Below are 20237 nucleotides of genomic sequence, written 5' to 3'. Positions count from 1 at the left end.
GGAAATGACAGTTGTAGGATCTTCCATCTTCGCCGAGAAGTCCATTGTAAGCTTAAGTACTGTACTACCCCCAACTTAGCTCCTTCAAAGGGATCTTCCGGAGGAGTGCTATATTTGAGAAGTCTTTAGTGTGCGGTTCAAGCTTAGCACATGGATCTTTGGCTTGCCTCCACGTGGCTATTCCCAGCTCGTATGATTTTGGTGGATAACATACCCTATAAAGGATGTATTCTATTATGCAGTTAGTGCAATTTGCTTTTTAATAAATATATAAAAAGGAAACAATTTAGAGGAACCTACGTGATAAGAAAGGAATAGTCCAAATGGGCCACATTGAGTAAGCCATAAGACCTGACCTTGCTCGATCGGGATGGAATCGATTCTGAAGTATGCAAGGAAGGACACGCACAATAAGAGAGCTAAGTCAAAGGGAATCCCAGTCTCGACTAACACAAGGCACTAAAAAGAAGAGAATTTACATAAAGGAGGAAACTGAGATTTTTTGGGATTCCTGAGTCATAAAAGGATGCAAACCCTAAGATTGAAGGAACTAGAAGGAAGCCCTTTGAACAGATTCAATGGTCTATATATTATATAAATCTTGCACCTGATGCAAAGCCAGGATAATTGAATCACACTCAACTTTACGTAAATTCTCACTTAAGCTCTGCAACACAACATGGCCTTTTGAGTAGTGCTTGTATCAACTTGATTGTTAAAGGTGGCTTCTCGACCACCTTAATCGCCTTGCGTCTAATTCTTTCTTGCAGGCCTTCGTTGATCAAGCAAATTCCAGACACATCACTATCTATATCCTAGTCCTAGAGTGTTAAGGTACTAAGGTAAATAAGTTGTAATTCTTTCACCCATATATATATATATATAAAAAGAGGGACTTGTTTACCAAAAAAAAAAAAAAAAAGGACTGAAGCAAAAAGAGGGACTTGTTTACCAAAAAAAAAAAAAAAAAAAGGGACTTTGCTTCAGTTAATGTACGGGACCGTCAAGTGAATCACTTTGATTCGTTGGATCAAAATTTTTATCAAGATTTTAATCCAACGGCCCAAAATCTCGTTTGACCATCGTGTACATTAAATGTATATGACGAAGCAATTTCGTAAAAAGAAAGGAAGAGCTAACTTTAATCAGAATTCTTTTTTTTTTTTTTTTTGGTAAACACTTTAATCAGAATTCAGAGGAAAGCAAAAGGGTAATTCAGTAAAATGAAACGAGCATCGGTGGTCTGGTCCCCTACTAAACCTTACATATAAATACCAATTAGTATTGAAGCAGCCGGGAAATTTTACCAATCAGTACAAGACCTTTTCTGCTGCAAACCAATCAGTACAAAAGAATATAGCGAACATATCGAGACGAAGCATTAAAAGCTAAGAGCTACTAAAGAAGAAGAGAAGAACAGAAAGAAAATGAAAACCAGGACTCAAAAGTCAGAGTGTAGCAAGGAAGCCATGGAAATCACAAACCTAAAATAGCCAAATTGTCAACATTTGAAGACTGGAAGAGTTAGGGTCCTTGTCATCCTTACCTATATCTGGTGGTGGGTTTTGTCGAGTTTAGGTTTTAGGTGTACAAGTAGATTTCATTTCCATTCACATTCTTGCTTCCATGGTTGATGACTTCTCTGTTATTGAACAACCTTAGTTACCTCGATGAACACGAAGATGGCAGAAAGAAAAACTATGGAAAATGATGGGAATTGGAAGCTACAACTTTCGCTTCCTCCCTTTCTGTGAATGTGTTTGTATCAATTATGTTGTTGCTGTTTTTATTTTTAAATATCTATGCATTTATGGCGTGAGAATGTGGTGAGTTGAGGAGAAAGGCAAAATGGGGAATTCGTTTGGTTGCTCTGCGTCAGGTGAGAGATTGGTGTCGGCAGCGAGAGATGGTGACTTGGTGGAAGCCAAAATGCTGCTGGAGTTCAATCCTTGCCTTGCCAAGTACTCCACCTTCGGCGGCCTTAATTCTCCTCTCCACTTTGCTGCTGCCAAAGGCCACAATGAGGTACTTTCTACTTTCTACTACCTTCTCCCTTCATTCTGCTGTTGCCTCTTTTTTCTGGGTTTTCCAACCCATCTGTATATTTCACTTATCCGTTCATTTTGTTGTTATGTTTCGCAAGATTGCTACCTTGTTGCTGGACAACGGCGCCGATGTCAACGCCAGGAATTACTGTGGGCAGGCATGTTGGGAATTTCTCTTTATCTGTTTTTCTGCTTGTTCCTATTTTCTTTTCAGCTGTGATCTTCCAAAAGCATACTCAACCACACCCCTTCAGATTGATTCCTTATTCTGTCATCCCTATTTGTCACTTCTCAGATTGTAGTGTAAATGATCAGCTTATTGATTCATCCTTGTTGGGTTATAGTGACCGAGTGGTTTTCTTTTTGTTTATTTGGTGTTATCTAGACGGCATTGATGCAGGCCTGCCGGTATGGGCACTGGGAAGTTGTACAGACTCTTCTTCTGTTCAAAAGCAATGTAAGCCTTCGTTTTTTTTTAAACTTCTTGCTTTTGTAGTTCGTTTGTCAATCATTTATGTTTCTTTCTGATAAAAGTCTGGTTTATTATTCAGGTTACCAGAGCAGACTACCTTAGTGGTAGGACAGCACTTCATTTTGCGGCTGTAAATGGGCATGTTAGATGTATAAGACTTCTGGTGGCCGATTTTATCCCTAGCGTTCCCTATGATGTTATCAATTCTCAGACCAACGGCGATAAGGAGGATAATTCAAATTTGAGGGCTGGATATGACCAATCGTATGTGGTTTGTTTCCAATGAGTTTCTTATCTTTCGTTCCTATATTAAATTACTAATTCATAAGAGTATGTTTCTGAGGTAAAAGCTCTTAACTAAGGCTGGATAAGCTTTCCAACTTACTTGCTTTCATTTTGTGAACTGCTGCAATAAGCTTGTTTTATAGCCCAAGTTTATAGATACCATCTCCTATATGAATCTTATGCCTTTTTATTCAGACTTGTGATCAATGACCTAATCCTATCTTCTTCCCACTTTTCCCTTCCATGGCTCCTATACTGTTTCTGTAACAGTTATATATGTTTGATGCAGTGCACTTTCCAATTTTGTCAATAAGGCTGCTGATGGTGGTATAACTGCTCTTCATCTGGCTGCTCTGAATGGATATTCTGATTGTGTACAGCTCCTACTTGACATGAATGTGAATGTCTCTGCTGTAACATTTCATTATGCATCATTGATGGATTTAATAGGTTGATTTATTTCTGATTGAATTTCTCCTAAATTGGTTGATCTTGTATTCCATTAACTTCTTGCATTTAAATTCCTACCCCAAAAAAAAAAAAAAAAAAAAAAAAAAAAAAGGAAAAAGAAAATAAAACTTATTGCATTTAATTTTTATAGGAGCTGGAAGCACTCCATTGCACTATGCTGCTTGTGGAGGAAACCTAAAATGCTGTCAGGTGATTGATGGTTTACACTAGTGTTTTCTGGACACAGTCTTCTGTACTTTTAGTTTTGAAAACATTTATCCTCTTCTTCCTTCCACTCAGATCCTTCTTTCTAAAGGGGCTAGCCGATTGACGTTGAACTGCAATGGGTAACGTGTCTTTGACCTTATCAAATTCTAGTGGGTGATCATAAGCTACGTATCTCTTTCCTTCTCTTCTTCAAAATGTGCCATCCTTAACAATAATTTTTGTTTTCTATTAGGTGGTTGCCACTTGATGTTGCAAGGATATGGAGTCGTGATTGGCTTGAACCAATTTTGGCTCCCAATTCGGAATTGATTGTACCGACATTTCCTCCATCCAGCTATCTTTCTCTGCCTCTCATGAGTGTGCTTAATATAGCAAGGTATTCTCATAATTCCCTTTAATTTAAAACTGTTTCAGCAAGTTTGATAAGTATGTAAGATAATGTTACATTGGAGTAAATAATATAAATCCTTTGAAAACATAAAGTCTTGGTGAGCTCACTCATTTGTTAGAAGGAATGCCAAAGAAAATATGAATATAAAGAGAACGCCCAAAATGGAAAGGAAGTTACAATGAGACCTCTCAAGAAACACCCAAAATGGCATTTGAAGCTCTCAATCAAAACCATTAGTTGAAAACCCCCATATCTCACTCATAATGTACAAGAAGATAGTAAGGGCATGGAGATACTCTCGAGGGGTTAGTCCATAGGTCAGGTGGTTGGGTAAACAAGTATTCAAAATGGGTACTAGAATAATTAGAACCTTGAAAGCTTTTGAAAGATGTGGAACTTGTCAACATTAAAGACACAGTACTGTACTTTATTGGAAATTAGTGAAAATCCTAGTTAAATTTGATGCATCTTGTAACAACAATATTGCACTCATGAATGCCATACCTGCAGAGTGCATGACAATCCAACCTCTAGGAATCATGATTGGAGCTGGTAGTTTTCTTTTTTATTAAGAGATTAATCTAGGATTAAAATGCAGGTTCAACCTTCGCAAGTCAAGATCTGAAATCAGGAAATAGGTTAATGGTGCTGTATACTATATTACAGTTGCTGGACAGATTAGTCTTTTACAGTTTGCTGGAGTTGATCAATTCCACCTGAGAAGGCTCAAGAACTTATGGGCAGCCAGAGTGGAGGAGATAATAGAGTGAGCAAAAAGCAGTTGCAGGCCTAGGTTTTCTTTGAGTTGGGAACAAAGGAAGGGAGAGATATAATAAGGGCGTAAATGTGATTTCAATAATACCCTTTACATGTAAGAGTATAATCTTCAATTCACTGTGACCCTTAACAGAGACATAACACTGTTATTTTTGGAGGGGTAAGTGCAAGGTGTAATTTTCAGGGGCTTCCATGGAAATGGCCTTTTTTTTCTGAGGGGGTACATGCAAGAAACCCTTTTATTTATAATCGGTGCTTTAACAAGACTTTGTTGCTTCTGCTAAAAATCACTGTTCTTTGAGTTAAATATTTCTTCAGTTACGAACCCAAAACCTATTCATTCTTAAATATATTGGATAATGCCAGTCTTTGTCCAAAAACTGCTGTTGTTTTAGAAGCAAATTTGAAGGAACTTTCTCCAATGCACTCATGATGCTTTTCTGCAGAGAATGCGGGTTGCAATCTTCAGCCACATCATCTGATGAAAATGATACTTGTGCTGTCTGCCTGGAGAGAGTATGCAGTGTAGCTGCTGAAGGTCTGCTTCTTTCCTTTGCTGAACACCTCAAGTGGGATATCTTGAATTTTTTCATTATTATTATTTTTTGTTTATTTACCCATAGTGTATTATTTGATGTTTCAGTTATTATCACTGGCCTAATCACCCTCCCAAGCTAGATAAGCTACTCAGAATTTCTTAATAAATTAGTGACAAGAAGACTTTTTTTCTTTGGGGGCGGCTGAGGGATTTCTGGTAGTGTTTGATCTTCCTCATGAGTTTTTTCATTTGAAATAGAATTTCAGCAGCTGAGGTTGTTGTCTCATTAAAACTATAAGCCCAAATATCTAGAACAAAAAATGAATCTACTCATATTGTCTGGATCAATGGTTAAATGTCAGGTTGTTTAAATACAACTGCAGTCATAAAAAATAGACGGGAAAGAAGAAGCAATGGGTTACTTATATTTTTAGTGTATCAGCAACAAGCTGGAAGATTAATGTATTCTGTTGGAGTGCATTTTAGGAAATGAAAGAGAGAGCTGGATTTTTGGGATTCTTTCAACGACCAGCCTTTCTTTTTGCTTCACAGTATGTGGGCTTCCTGTGCAGTTTCTGACATTTTTCTTTTGAATATTTTGGTGCCTATTGTACTATTTCCAGTATGAGTCTGAAGAGCTAACCTGTGAGGTGTAGACGAAGGGAGCATCGCAGCATGACGACAGTCGTTGGTGTGTACAAAGGCATATGATACTTCTAAGGTGGGAAAGGGATCTCTGCTAAGAATCTGAAGTTGATTAGGATCGTACTCAACCTAAGTCCAGCTAGGAAATCATATTCACAACTATATAATCACAGTCGTATATCCCAAATCCAATGCTACATTATTAACGAAAGAATAATAAGGATGCAATATAATCAAGTAAAATCTTCAACAGTAAAACTAATCCCACTTACCTGTGGCGCCGGTCAATGCATATTAAAAACCAAGCACTCAATAAAGCCTAACAATCACTAATCTCTAGACCTAATTAAACATCATCAATAAGTGAAAAGTACCATTAGGTTCCAAAGATCAAAACCTTAAAAACCCATGTTTCGTGGTAGAGAACTATTTTATAATTTCGGTTCACAGGTTGTCTGATCTGCGGATTAAAATTTTAAGATTTGAGATAAATAGTCCTAAATTTAATTTCAATTAAACTAACATTTTTGAAAAGATCAAAGTCAGAATTGACTCGAGATTGGGTTCAGATTCCCTAAACTACAGAGTCCAGATTTTTTTAAAAAAAATTCTGTACATAGTAGAAAGACGATTCCAGAACCTACACCTTAAGATTTTTGATATTTTTGACTGATTTATTATGAGCTGTAGATTTGATTCCAAACCTACCCTAAAAATTTCAGGCTAAAATTTCTTACAGAATTTTAGTATGACTTTTACAAAATTCTGGTCTGTCGTGTAATTCCAGTCTATTAGTCTGAATTCTAGTACTTAGGACCCTATAAAACGAGGTCAGAATGGGCTCTAATTTGTATGATTGTTCATTTATGAGTCTTCTACTTATAAAGTCTCAAATCAAAGTTCTTTATGAACTAAGAGATACATTTATTCTCTCAGGATTTGACAGAATCAGTGCATACCAACAAAAGATCTAATCCTATCTTGATAAAGATGTGGAAAGTTGTCTTTGTCAATTTCAATTGTTACAGTATTCTTCCAAATCCTTCCCATGGTTACATGGAACCAATCCTCGAGTGTACTCCTTTAAACTTTTCTATCGTGGTCATGGTGTTGGAACTAGGGTCATATGGTTTCCCACTATGGTATTCAACCATCATTCTAATGAGATCAGGGAGCGAGCATCAAGGTCAGGAGTATCCTATTCAATCCCATTGCGTCAAGAAAAATAGAACACATAAACACTTACTAGATCAATATATAGGCAACCGCTCCCAAGGCGTCCAAACTTTTGATTCCTCCTTTTTATCTTGTTCTTCTCTCTTTCCTTTCTCCTTTCTTCCTTCTCATCTTTCTCTCGTGTCTTCTTCTTCTTCTTTTTTTTCTTGTGGGTTTGGCTCCTCTTATAGCTTTTTCCCGTTTTCCCACTTGAACTTTGATTCTCCCCCTCTCATGGCTTCTCCGTTAGTTCCAATGTTTTTTCCTCTTATTTTGAAATTTCATGAAAGGTAGTTTTAAAAATAAAAGTTATTTATTGCACATTAAGGGCTACCTTCATGTGTTTCTAGAACGAGACCATTCACCGTTATTATTGCGAGACAACCAGCCATGATGTAACTTTGGTCTAGGGTTAGGGGTAATTAGGTAAATTCCCTAGACTTAGGGTTAGCCCAGAAAATTTCAACGAAGGGAAATGGCTGAAACTGACGGTTTTTGGTAATTCTCAGGCTCAAACGATTGCTGGACTTGGGGATTTAGGTCTGAAAGTGATTACTTTAGGGTTTTAAAATCCTGCAGAACACCCTAATGAAGAAGAATTGCCGGAAATTCCAGATTAGTGTAAATAGGCTGATGGGACAATTACTTATAGGGATGGGTTCTATAGCTTAAGGCGATCCTAGGGCGTCGAAGGGGGCTGAGAATGAGGGTCTGACAGGGGGGGGGTATGCTGTATCATAGGAAAGAAGAAGAAGAAGAAGAAAAGGGGGAGGGCCATGCTAATCGAGGGCTTCACTTCCCTGCTCTGGTTCAAGACTAGCTAGGTATCCTCCTTAGTATCGTTACCACGCTAGCTTGAATAGTATTAGAGCTTGGCTACGCACGGTGGTCTACGATCACCATAATATTAGGTTGCGAGCCTTTGGCTCGCTTTTGCCCCTATTTGAGTTAGCTTTCTTGAATCTATTAGGGGACCAAATTCTAGGTTCACGTTTTGGTTTGATTGCTGGATGCTTCTGATCAATAGAACAGGAAGAGGAGTCAGCCAAAAAGAAAGACCACCAAAAGTAACGACCACCAAGATAGGCATAGTGATTCGATCTTTTGATCACCCATTTTTGGAAAACCTTTTTAGGGGGCTTCCGCCTTACACACGGAAGATTGGATTGCCTGAATCACGAGTCTTATATACTGTGTTACGATCACTTCATATTGATAAAAAGTCCAGAGAACAATTTGAAATGGAAATCAAGAAACAATTAATTGTTATAAAAACAGAAAGGCATGAATTGCGCAAGAAGTTCTTTCGGTTAAAACGCCTTTCGACTCGGAGGACATAATACTTCTTGGTCAAGCCAAAAAGATTGCCGACTGGATGCTTCTACCCATTGCAAAAGTACACTGTTAATTTACAATGAATCTACAAGTTGAGAGGTTGTATCTGATATAGGTGCAAGATTACACTTCTATTTTTTCGCTAAGAAAATGTCATTCTAAATCGTTTAGTTTGCTTCTCCTATACCGGTGAAATGATGCTTTCACGATCGACTATTAGAGTAAGTAGGTGGATCAGCATTTGCACAAGTAGAATCAGGCATAGTCGGCAGAGGATTGCCAAAATCAAATAACCTCGCATCGAGGGCGACAAGGGAAGACCCCTGCCTAACCAAAACTCGAATGGCATCCCATCCTCATCAGCCCCAAGTAACGAATCCGAATGCCTATCTCCAGCTGAATTCGCCTCATAAGACTACCTTAATGGTCATCATCTCCTATTAAGGATTCCGCAGTGGGTGTGAGTGGCTTTGTTAAATCTCAGTCTCGTGCGATCTCATGCACGACCCTCATTAAGTCGGGCCTGGGCTGCCTGCGGTTACAGAATCCGCCCGCAGAAGCCGCTATCGCGACTAGAGCAATAAACAGTAGCGCCAAAAGAGTATGCACAGAGGCCGGTTTACAACCGGCTTGAGCGCAAAGCGTCGAAGGGCGGTCCTCCTTATCTTATCCAGCAAAACACGTCCAAATCAGGCTCGACAAAGACAACAGACACATTCATCGTGCGTCCATCGGGGAATGAGACTGAATTGCTTTCCAAACTAGGACTCCAAATAACATTAAAAAAAAAAAGTAGAATAGAACTCTGAAATTTTTGCTGGGCTCAATCCAGCTAAGTAAGATTTGAACCAGGGGTGGAAATGACCAATTTGCCCTTAGATCGGTTCGGCCTCCCTAGTTTAGCTCCTACTTCTGAATGGGCTTGGGCCCTCTTTTGGCTCTTCTAGGGCTGTTTGGGGCAGGTTGCATCAAGCCACGAACCGATTCGAACCAGCATTGAAGGCCACCTTAAACCAACCGCTGGTCCAGGTAGAAGGTCCCCTTGCTCTACAATTTTGACCAATCAACCTGTACTGACATGAAGAAGGGAGGCCAAAATACTGTTCACGTGAACAGTATCACAACCATTATTTGGCATATCTGGAATATCCATAGAGGATTTTGTGGGGCCTAAGATCAGATTACATGAAGATTTTATTCTTATGAGATTTAAGACCTTAGTTTAGTTTCTATTTTGGTAGTTTCTAATTTTAATTAGTTTTTATTTCCATAAGATTTTATTGTCGCTAGTTACTAATTGGTTTCTAGTTTCAGTCTACTAAGTTTCTATTTACTGTAATGCTTTCGTCAAGCTATAAATAGGCCTTTATATTGCAAGAAGAAAAAGATTTTTGGAGAAGAAAAAAAGGGAAGAGTTTAAGCTATAACATTGTGCATTTGTAGCCCCCCTCCTTCACTCTCTTTCTCCTCCTCTTCCTCTTCTTATGAGTATTCTTCTACTTCTTCCTCTTCTTCAAGTATTCTTCGCAGATTTCCCTTTCTCTCCTTTTATCCTCTTTATCCTTATTTCATCTTTATTCCGTCCCTCATTAATTGGTATCAGAGCCCAAACCTGGGAAAATCTCTTCTCTATCTTGCATTCTGTTCAACTTTCTTGTCTTTTTTCCCTACTTTTCTTCTCCTCCCTAAGATCTTTTTGTCCCTTATATCTTTTCCTCACTTCTTTTGCTTTCCCCTAATTTCTGTTCCTAGTGATTATGACCCAAAAATGCTGCAACCACCTGTCAAATCCTTTTTGTGGTGCCGATCATGAGGCAAATTTTTTCTATGAAACTCCAAGACGAAGTTTTTCAAAAGAGGGAAAAATTGATGCAGGACAACCAGCCAAGAACCAATTTGAACCTGCATTGAAAGCCACCTTAAACCAGCCAGCTGGTCCAACTAAAAGGTCCCCTTGCTGTATAATTTTGGTCAATAGCATGTACTGCTACAATGGGACAAGACATGAAGACCGGAGGCCAAATTACTGTTCACATGAATAGTGTCACAGCTCATTATTTGGCATATCAATAATATTCATAGAAGATTTTTTGGGGCCTAAGTTCAGATTACATGAAGATTTTATTCTTGGAAGACTTGGGACCTTAGTTTCTATTTTTTTAGTCTCTAATTTTAATTAGTTTTTATTTTTTAGGATTTTATTGTCACTAGTTACTATGATATTAGTTTCTATTTTTAGTCTACTAAGTTTATATTTATTGTATAGCTTTGGTCAAGCTATATTTGGCCCTCATATTGCAATAATAGAAAACTTTTGGAGGGGACAAAAAAGAGAGGATGTGTTGAAGCTTTAACATTGTGCATCTGCAGCCCCCTTCTCTCTCTCTCCCTTCCCCCTTCTCATTCTTATGAGTGTTCTCCTCCTTCCCCTTCGTCAAGTATTCTTCTCATATTTCCCCTTCTTTCCCTTATCCTCTTTATCCTTATTTCTTCTCTATTCCGTCCCTCATTAGTTATATTTCGAGTATTGGGCAGCCAGGTTAAGCAACAGGTTTAATGGATCTTAGGGAGCAACAAAGGAGTTAAATGTAGTACAGTATGAAGTGTCTTCTGAAGGAAAGAAGAACAAAAACCCTTGGCTTTTGTTTATTTAAAAATAAAGAACCTTTGTTTTTGCTGAAAGGAAACAATATAACCCCACTGCTAGTGCTTTAACCCTTCTTTTGATATTTTTAGGCCTACCTCCATAGCCTTGGTACAGTATGTAAAGCATTGTTCTCAAGGTGCCGAGGTTGTAAGTTGTGAGATGCGCTCCAGGGTAAAGCATTGTAGTTGATTATAGTTTACCAGTAAAAAAAAAGTGATGAAAACAGGTCCAGCCAGCTAGATTTTTTTTATCTCAATTTTCTCAGAAAACTGTCCTTCATAGCTCATCTATTTAGAATGTCTAATTAAGGGGAGATTCTGGTATTTGTCCAAGGGAAGAGTGCAATCATGATAGATGCTTGTCTTTGACAGAAAAAACACTTCTTGCATTAAAGATATGGAGATGGAGGAGGCAGAACATGTTAAGATCCTTATTCTGCTCAACTAAAAAAGAGAAGAAGATCATAAATAATTCAACCATAAAAATGGTGGTTAAATGGAAGGTGCTGGAAGAAAGTTGTTTTCGTTCTCCTTGGGGACCTTTGATACTTCTAACAATTTAGAGTGGTGCCTTTTTTTAATAACCCCTTTTACATCCCTATCTTTTTTCTTTTTTCCTTTTTCTGGAACTCTTAGAAATCTCATGGCTTCATATTTGTTTCTGGTTCTGATTCATAACTTAAGTCATGCTGATTGGAATATATATCATACTGTAGTTATGCTCATGATTTCCTTTTCGGGTGGAGGATTCTTTTCAGGTTGTGGGCATGAACTCTGTGTGAGGTGTGCACTCTATCTCTGCTCAACTAGCAACGTCCCTTCTGAAATGGTTGGTCCACCAGGATCCATTCCATGCCCACTGTGTAGACATGGCATAATATCATTTGTCAAATTGCCTGGTTCCTCAGCAAAGGAGCTGAAAGTACATCTCTCCCTTGGTCTCTGTAACCCATGCATGCTCCACCCATGTGATCCAGACGCGTCTACTACATCAGCCTGTACACCTGAGATCCGCATGAATCGTGTTGCCTCAGTTTCTTCAGATCTTCTATGTCGTGTCTCTTGTAGCCCATTCCCTTCTGTTCCAATTCCTCTGTGCACATGTGATGATGGTCCATGCCCATCTCTTGAACACCAGGGAGGAGAAACAAGGGAGGAATTTCCTGCTGATACACCAGGTACATTAGTTGAGGAAGATAAAATGAAAGGATCAAGACTTGGAAAAACTAGTTGTTCAAGTATTTTCTGGAACAGAAGAAGCTGCCACAGGGAGCATCAATGCAATTCAGAGATAAATGCTTGATCTGTATATTGAAGAACCAAATCTGTAGAAAGCTAGATTGTTGGTAAGAAACAGTTTGCAGTACATAATTTTGGTTTTGATCTGCAGAGTCATGAAGATTGAAATATCATTCATTCTATTCTCATTCAACCACCATTGCCAACATTGTTTCTTGCCTATGCATAGCCTATTCTTGTTTGACAACCATTGCTGACATTGCTCAACTAGCGACTTTGTGGTTCCACCTACAGAGCACTCCTTGGATGGAGAGCTGTGTGAGCCGTTGAAAGATCTTGATGTTGGGTTTGCAATTCTGTATGTCTTGATTATTAAGGCAAGAACTGTATGAAGTGAAAGATATATTGGTTAATTGTGTTATAGCAGTAATTAATTTTTTTTTTCTTTTCTTTTTCTTCTTTTAACTTTTGTGCTCCAATTTCCTTTGTGTTGATGAGTTTGGTAAGATGGCTTTTTACTAGATTTTTATTTATGCTGATCAATAATTCGTTTGACTGCTAGAGAAGTGTAAATATTTTGATGCAAAGTGAAATTTATTTTCTAGGTAAGATCATTTAGGTATTTGATTGCTATGGTATTATTTTCTTGGGTAAAATAATATTCATATTTCAAATGAAAATGTATTTTTAAGTTATTTATGAAAACACAAATAAATTAAAACCCAGGGAGACTTGACTCTTTGAGTCTCTGTCATCAATGAGAGTGCTGGTGGTAGCCGAAAGCAAACCCATTCATGCCTCTTCCTTGCACCTTGCAAACGAAAAATTACAAAGACGATGATAAGACTATCCATGCTTTTGTGCAGCGTGAGTAGATAGGCATGAATGCTTTTGTGCAGGATGAGTAGATAGACATGAATATTCATATTTGCAATACAATCATCGATATATATAAAAGTTGTGGTCTATTGAGATGATATATTGTCCTAGGATTTTTATGTCATGGAATACTATAATTATGACATTAACAATAAAATCTATATAATTTTTGAAAAATGTACATTAATTTTTTTATTATTAATTTTACAACCAACTAAACAATTTATTAGAATTAATTTCACTTTACCATAAACCCTAAAACTAAACAGCATAAAAAGAAAAAGAGAATTTCTTTTTTTGTCCCTCTATTTTCTTTTTCTATTTCCCTTGCAACCAAATGTTGCAAAATTAGATGACAAAACTTGCATGTGGAAATTAAAGAGAAACGATTGGAGAGAAAGTGAAAATGCATTTTCTTGGAGTGGAGAATTTTTTTTTTTTCCATAATAAATAGAGCAATTTGCATTGGTCACCCCAAAATGGAGGCCTTAAAGCACTGACCCTCCACTTTTTGTTTAAAAAGCACAGAGACCTCAAAATTAGATTTTTATTAGATATAATTGTCCAATTTGTCATTGAAAACCTTTCAGCTAATATTTATTATAAAAATATTTTTGAAAATAAATAGTGATTTAATTATTTTTAGTGATAAATTTGACAAATATATCTAATAAAATCTAATTTTGGGGTCTTTGTATTTTTTAAACAAAAAGTGGAGTGTCAGTGCTTTAAGACCTCTATTTTAGGATCTTTGCTCTAATAAATGGGTTCACCTCCCCATTTTTATGGGATCTCTACATATAAAATTTGCTCTAATAAATATTACTAAATTTTTCCATAATAAACGAACAAGCAAGTTGATTAAGTGAGTATCAACTTGGATTCTTGGGGAGATCACATTCCTGTTTCCCTACATAGCAAGTTCCAACATCTCAAGATTCCATCGATCAATTCAAATTTGATTAGTTTGATTAAATTTGATTGGTTTGATTAAAATTGCAGATATGACTGGAGACTTCAAAGTCACAAAACGCCTGTGAAATCTCTGGAGAAGTTGAACATAGTGGAAAGAGTGCCCATCATTCAGGTGACATCCGAATAATTGTTTAAACAGATCTGTGATTCTTGTGGAGCAACGAGAAAAGAATTTTCTCTAGCGACAATGTAAGAGCTTCTTGCTTTGTTATTGGTGATTTGCTCTGTAAAAACCCTACATTTTCTATATAATATTCCCAGTAAACAAACGGAGCTTGCTCACGAAACGCTACAAAACTTCAGTTTCCAAAAATGGTGAACACTAAAACCTTAATGGAATGGATGGGCGTGGGATTTATGGGGAACACAAATTCTCTTGTCTTTTGATTGAACATAATCGAGGTGTGAGGTCCTTTCATGTTATTTTCTGTGCTTCAGTGGAAACTTGGTGTTCCATTTTCTTTAATTTCAACTCTATTCCTTGTTTGTGTTTATGATTAATTTTGGTTTAGAGACATTTTTTTTATTGATATATTATCACGGGGAGTTGAACTATGATATCTTTACTAAGAAGTATTGGTCATCATAAATTGAATAATTTTTTTTTGCTTATGATTTAGAGTCGATATCAGATCGCTTGAACTAGATCTGAATTTTGAGGGAGAAAAATCATTTGTTGTGCACAACAACACACTTATATGCCAAATAAAAGGTTGAGATTAAAAGTAAATCCTCAATAGCATTCTAGTTATTTTATTTTCTCAAACTTCTTTTTTTTTGGGTAAAAGACTTCTATTTTTTCGATTTCAAGTGACATTTTGCCTCTTAAACTTGTAGGGTTCTAGCCTCAAGAAATGACCTCACGGCTAGTGGCTCAGCCTATCTAAACACATTGCACAAAATCTAGCGTATAAGGATCCCTAGATTTGAAGGTATTGTTATACACTACTCTCGAGCAGAGATGATCCCAATTTATTTTGGAAGTTAGTGAGATTATACAAAGGTTTGAGATCTCAAAATAAAAAAATAAAAAAAGATAAGATACCATTCTTGGGTTCCTAAAATACTTCTACCTCTTGATTTTTGTCCCAATATAAACTCATATTTATAATTATCATCGTCTGCCATCTCTTTGAGGAATGGATCACATTCATCATAAGTTGAACAGTGCTTGATACTTATCTTTAGGATTCAACTCAAATAAGAGAATGCAAATTTCCATGTTTGCATGGCAATTGCCAATTGGAGACCTTCTACTCTTAAGGCCCCATTTGTTTAGGAAGTGAACATAGAAAACACTTGAGAAGGGTATTGCATTCGAATGCTACACTGATAAACTGGCAAACTAAATTGTTATTTTGTAATTCTATACAAACAAACAAGCTTTTTGTTATTGGGAAGTGTTTTTTAATCTGAGAGTATGATTTTTACAGTTGTACAAGGTCCAAGAAGTCTATGTGAAAGTTTCAACAATAATCCATATGTGAACGTGTTACTGCACAGTGGTGGTAATCTCCTATGTAAATGTAATAAGATCAAGAAAGTCTTGAATTGAAACTTCTATTCCTCTCCCTCAGTACCTCACAATCACCTCATGACCATGTCGCTGCAACTAGTCTATTCTTTTTTTTTGAGAAAGAAGAGGGGACGCCTAGTATAGTCTACAAAAGTTGATAGTGAAAACTATTAAAGTTTGATTCGATTCTAGCTATCACTTACCCTAGATAGTTGAGCTTCATTCTCTCTTGAATCCTTGAAACAAAATGAAGAAATTGAAAAAAAATAAATTAATTAATTAATGAAGAGAAGAAAGAAAGAGTAAAGAAGAGAAAAAAGAGTTGTAGAAAAGAAATGGCAATCTACTTTCAGCATTTTATGACTTTTTTTGAGGTAAAAAGTAGGAATAGCATTTTATGACCAACCCAAATCAAGCCAAACAAAATCCTAAAGTGTTCTAACCCTATGTTTCCACTACTGCTGATATATTCTGATGACATTTTATGTTTTCTTTTTTTCTTTCTCAAGCTCATCTTACATATTCAGATAGCTTTTATATATAGTTTAAATATACAGTAAGATTTTGTCCCTGACTTCAATAAGATTCAAATTCTTAACAAATTTGACAAACCAAATGTTATCTCATTACTTTGTAATTCCATATATACAAACAAATATTCTGTAATAGGAGGTATCTATTATCCTAGAATATGATTCCTACATTGGTACAATGTCCAATAAAAGTGTACGTAAAAGTATCAACAATGATCCATATACAATTCATGGAAGATGGGGTGGTATTTGTGCCAATCCATGCTGCATGCACCAACAAAAATCATTTCTTCCATAAAAAATTTCAAAACACTCATCTGTTACTTACCCCTCTCCTTCAAACAAACATAGCCTTCTCAAACTCTGAATGTAAATTTTCTGAACAAGTCTGATCTCTTTTTTACATTTTTAGTTTACCTTGTGGTTTAGGGCCAATGATCCATACACAGTATCTTTTTAATCTGATTTCGTTGAATTAATAATCGAAAAAGAAAAAAGCATCCAAAACACAAGTACAAGTACCTTACAATCACCTTATCATGACCATGTAGTGGCCTGCATGTCTATTCAAATCTTGGAAAACTATTAAGATTTGAATTGGATTCGAGCTCTCACTTCTCCTAGATAGCTGAGCTTCGTTCTCTCTTGAATCTTTCAAATCAAATGACAACCCAAAAAAAAAAAGGGGAAAAAAAAAAGTAGCATAGAAGAAAAGATAGCAGGAGTTAACCTACTTAACAGCATTTGATGACCTTTTTTTGCTATAGAAACTAGATACAGCATTTTATGACCAGAACCAAATCAAAGCAAACGAAATCTTAAATGGTTTACCCCTAAATAACCACTAGTGCTGACATATTCAGAAAACTGATGTGATGTGATTCCATGAAAACTGACTGAGAGAAAAACCCTTGGCGTTCTATGCTCGTGCTCTTCACCCTCTCTCCTCTCCGCTCCTCATCTTCTTCTTGCTGCAGTTTCTCTCTGTGCATTGAAATAAACTGCAGCGACTGGAAGTCCTAAACCATTGGCTTCAGCAAAATTTCTGGTGCTGAAACAATCTCTTGATGCAGGTGCTCGCACTGTTTGTCTCCCTTTCTGCTTGAACAGAATAAACACATACCTGTGGATTCCAATGATCGGTTTTGGAATCTCATACTCCATTATTTCTTTACCTATACCCAACATGTTAAAAAACAATTTCCCACGTTAGAACCGATTGATAAAACACAACAGGCTTACAAAAGCTTCAGAGATACCCACCAAATGAAGCAAACGTGGTGCCAGGAATATCTGTAACGATCCTGAAAAAGGTGATCAACAAAGCTTGTATTCAAATTTAGAGAGATACTCATTAGAAGGAAACTATTAAGGAATGAAAAGAAGAGGGTTTGGTTGATATCAATCACAAACCAGTGAAGATGTTCTCTTAGATATGGATCACTAGGGCCTGGAGCATCTGGGTCTGTCATGATCTTCACAACACCAAAAACAGAAAAGAACATAAATTATAAGCAGACCCAAATATGCATTTAGTTGCATTAATGGATCAACTACTTACAAGAGTGTAGAAAGTCCTCATATCCTCTCCACCTATCTCAACTCGAGGCCTTATAGTAATGGCTGAAGGCATGAACTCATGGCCATTACAGACCTGTTGGCTGGAGCGATAGATAACACTCATCTTCACACTTGGGGTGAAAGCATCCACTACTTCACCTATAACTCTCCCAATAATTAATGGCACCAATGGCCTTGACATGATGCCAAACTCCCCAAATGTCTGGGTGGAGAGATAGAGAAAGTGCCTGTGTGTGTGTGCGTGTCTATTAGGTGGTGGTGATGTTGGTGAGTAAGAAGATGAGGTTTTTATAGGTAGAAGAGAAGGAGAAGAAGCTTTAAGATTCGAAAATTCTGCAAGAAGGAGAGCTGTCCATTACCCATTTTATAGTATATTTAGAGATAAAAAAACATGCAATTTGAAAATTAGAAAGTTCTTGTAGCTGGGCTAGCTGTATTCGTGTCAATGTGAGGAAGAGCCACTGAACTGACTAAAGGGCGAGAGATGCTGCCATTGATTTTTTTTCTTCTGACTAGTGATGGACATCTTGTCCCCCTTCCATTTTATATATGCTTAACTACTAAGAGAAACTAAAGTCAATATTTCCAACTCCACAAACAAAACCATGTATGTCTTCTACTTAGTGGCAGCGGAGAGAATACAACTTTCTTGGTTAAATTATAACAAAATACAACATTTTCATAGAAGTGTCATGTCCAATAAAATTTAGGGTTTTAATTAATAAAAAGCTTTTCTCGTAGCCCATACACATATGAACACCTTTTGTAAGATGTCTTATCTATATCATATGGTTAAGAGAATCCAAATGAAGATGAATTTTCTTATTCTAAAAGTGCAGATTTATTTTATTTACCTTCCTTCCTTCTAAAGTTCATCCTCGTTTAGAAATGAAAGAACCACCAATTGTCTTCCAGGTTAATGAGAGACATTTTGTGGGAGAATTCAAGGCAACCAATAGTGTTTGGGCTGAAAATGATCTGGGTATGGTAAGGCTCTTATTTTCCTGAAAGATCACAGACCAGGTATCCAAGAGGGAATAAAGAAGTTCAACCTTCAAACTTCCTTTCTCTAAGGAACGGCATGCTTAATTGGTCCCTTTCGCAAAACAAATAACTTTAATTAAGGTCAAACAGAAGGCCACTCTTTGCACTTATTCTATTTTCCATTTATATTGTAGTCTTTGTTTTTCTGGGTAGAACATTTGTATTGTAGTCCAGTCTCAGATAGTTTGCATCTATTCCTGGAAAAGGACACCCTTGGGGCCAGAATGTAGCTATATGGTCTTAAAACTCATATCAGTCACTATGACCAAGCAAAGGAAAAGGACTAAGGCAATGACCCCTATAAAATAAGGAATTGAAATGGCCTTTTTTGAAGGCCAATGCCTTTTGGTCCTTGATTTGAACTTTTAGAACATAAAAAATGCTGTGGAGAATAGTATGGTGTTCCTATCAAAGGGCCGTTTACCATATACAATTGCCTTATATATGGAGGCCATTGACTTTTCATTGTGTCTATGAGATATTGCCTTAGATATGTTAATTTTTTGAAAACAACAGTTAGGTAGCTAGCAATAAAGGGTAACAGACTTTTATGGTCCTCAGCCCTTAAAAAGAAGGTAGATAACAATAAAGGGAATCCATTATTGACATTGTTACTGGTCTGACTCTCATCCTAAATCTACCGAAGGAAAAATTAATTAGAAACAAAGATACATTGAGGGCAGTCTGTTACATTCATAAGATCAATGTCATTACAAGTAAACGAGAGAAAGCGATCAATCACAGCAATGCTTAGCTGATTGATGATGATTATTATTATTATTATTATTTTGGTGTTGTAATGTCAACCTACTGCATTTGTTTCTTTTGAACGTTGAGTGATCTTGCAAGATGTAGAGCACAAAAATATTTAGTTGCTGCAAATTGTCAAAGAAAGATCTAAGGGATCTTGAATACAGATAACTAAAACTGCATAATTGTTTTCAATCAGCCAATGAGTAACTTCATCAGATTTTGTGTAATCCAACCTTAGAAATGATTCTGCAACTCAACATAGCATATGAGTGGATACCCAGCAAGATTATTGATGCTTCTTATTGGTCATTGTTTGCAAGAGAAATCCATGGAATACCATAAAGTTTGATTGTTGGGTCATTTGGGGTTGACAATTACTCGACACTCATATATTGAAAAACAAAATTGTTGGGTGGCATACAAATTTTTCCACCCTAATTTCTTTTTCAAAATTCCACAATCTTCGCTAAGACTTAATTTGTAAGAAAAATAAAAGAATGAAAAAGGCACATCAAATTATTTGATATGAGACCCAAGCCTTCAATTTTTCTTGATAAAATCTCAAAAAAAAAAAAAAATAAATAAAAAATAAAAATTCTCCACACCCTCACATACCTTCCCCACCCTTCTTTTTTCTTCTTTCTTTTCTTGCAAACAAACATGTGTACGTTAAGGATTCCCAAAGTACCT

The 20237-nt window shown here is 36.7% G+C and overlaps 2 protein-coding genes across 2 annotated transcripts; one reads left to right on the top strand and one right to left on the bottom strand.

Moving 5' to 3' along the window:
• Window positions 1-1244: 1244 nt before the first annotated feature.
• LOC149030123 (E3 ubiquitin-protein ligase XBAT33-like) lies at window positions 1245-12727 on the top strand. Its single transcript, XM_089142428.1, has 10 exons — window positions 1245-2025; window positions 2144-2203; window positions 2431-2502; window positions 2597-2781; window positions 3092-3252; window positions 3404-3462; window positions 3553-3599; window positions 3713-3856; window positions 5095-5186; window positions 11786-12727. Exons 1-10 carry the CDS (start codon window positions 1849-1851, stop codon window positions 12328-12330), a joined length of 1542 nt encoding a protein of 513 aa, XP_088998554.1. The 5' UTR covers window positions 1245-1848; the 3' UTR covers window positions 12331-12727.
• Window positions 12728-17008: 4281 nt separating this feature from the next.
• Window positions 17009-17931, bottom strand: LOC149030122 (CEN-like protein 1). Its single transcript, XM_089152347.1, has 4 exons — window positions 17731-17931; window positions 17583-17644; window positions 17433-17473; window positions 17009-17344 (listed from the first exon to the last, which is right to left on the bottom strand). The coding sequence occupies exons 1-4, from the start codon at window positions 17929-17931 to the stop codon at window positions 17127-17129; spliced, it is 522 nt and encodes a 173-aa protein (XP_089008473.1). The 3' UTR covers window positions 17009-17126.
• Between the last annotated feature and the right edge of the window lie 2306 nt (window positions 17932-20237).

This window comes from Hakea prostrata, chromosome 1 (assembly GCF_041222555.1).
Source record: "Hakea prostrata isolate BN-2017 chromosome 1, UWA_Hpros_2, whole genome shotgun sequence".
Lineage (NCBI taxonomy): Eukaryota > Viridiplantae > Streptophyta > Magnoliopsida > Proteales > Proteaceae > Hakea > Hakea prostrata.
Note: the sequence above shows the minus strand (reverse complement) of the source record. Positions and strands in the feature narration are given on the sequence as shown.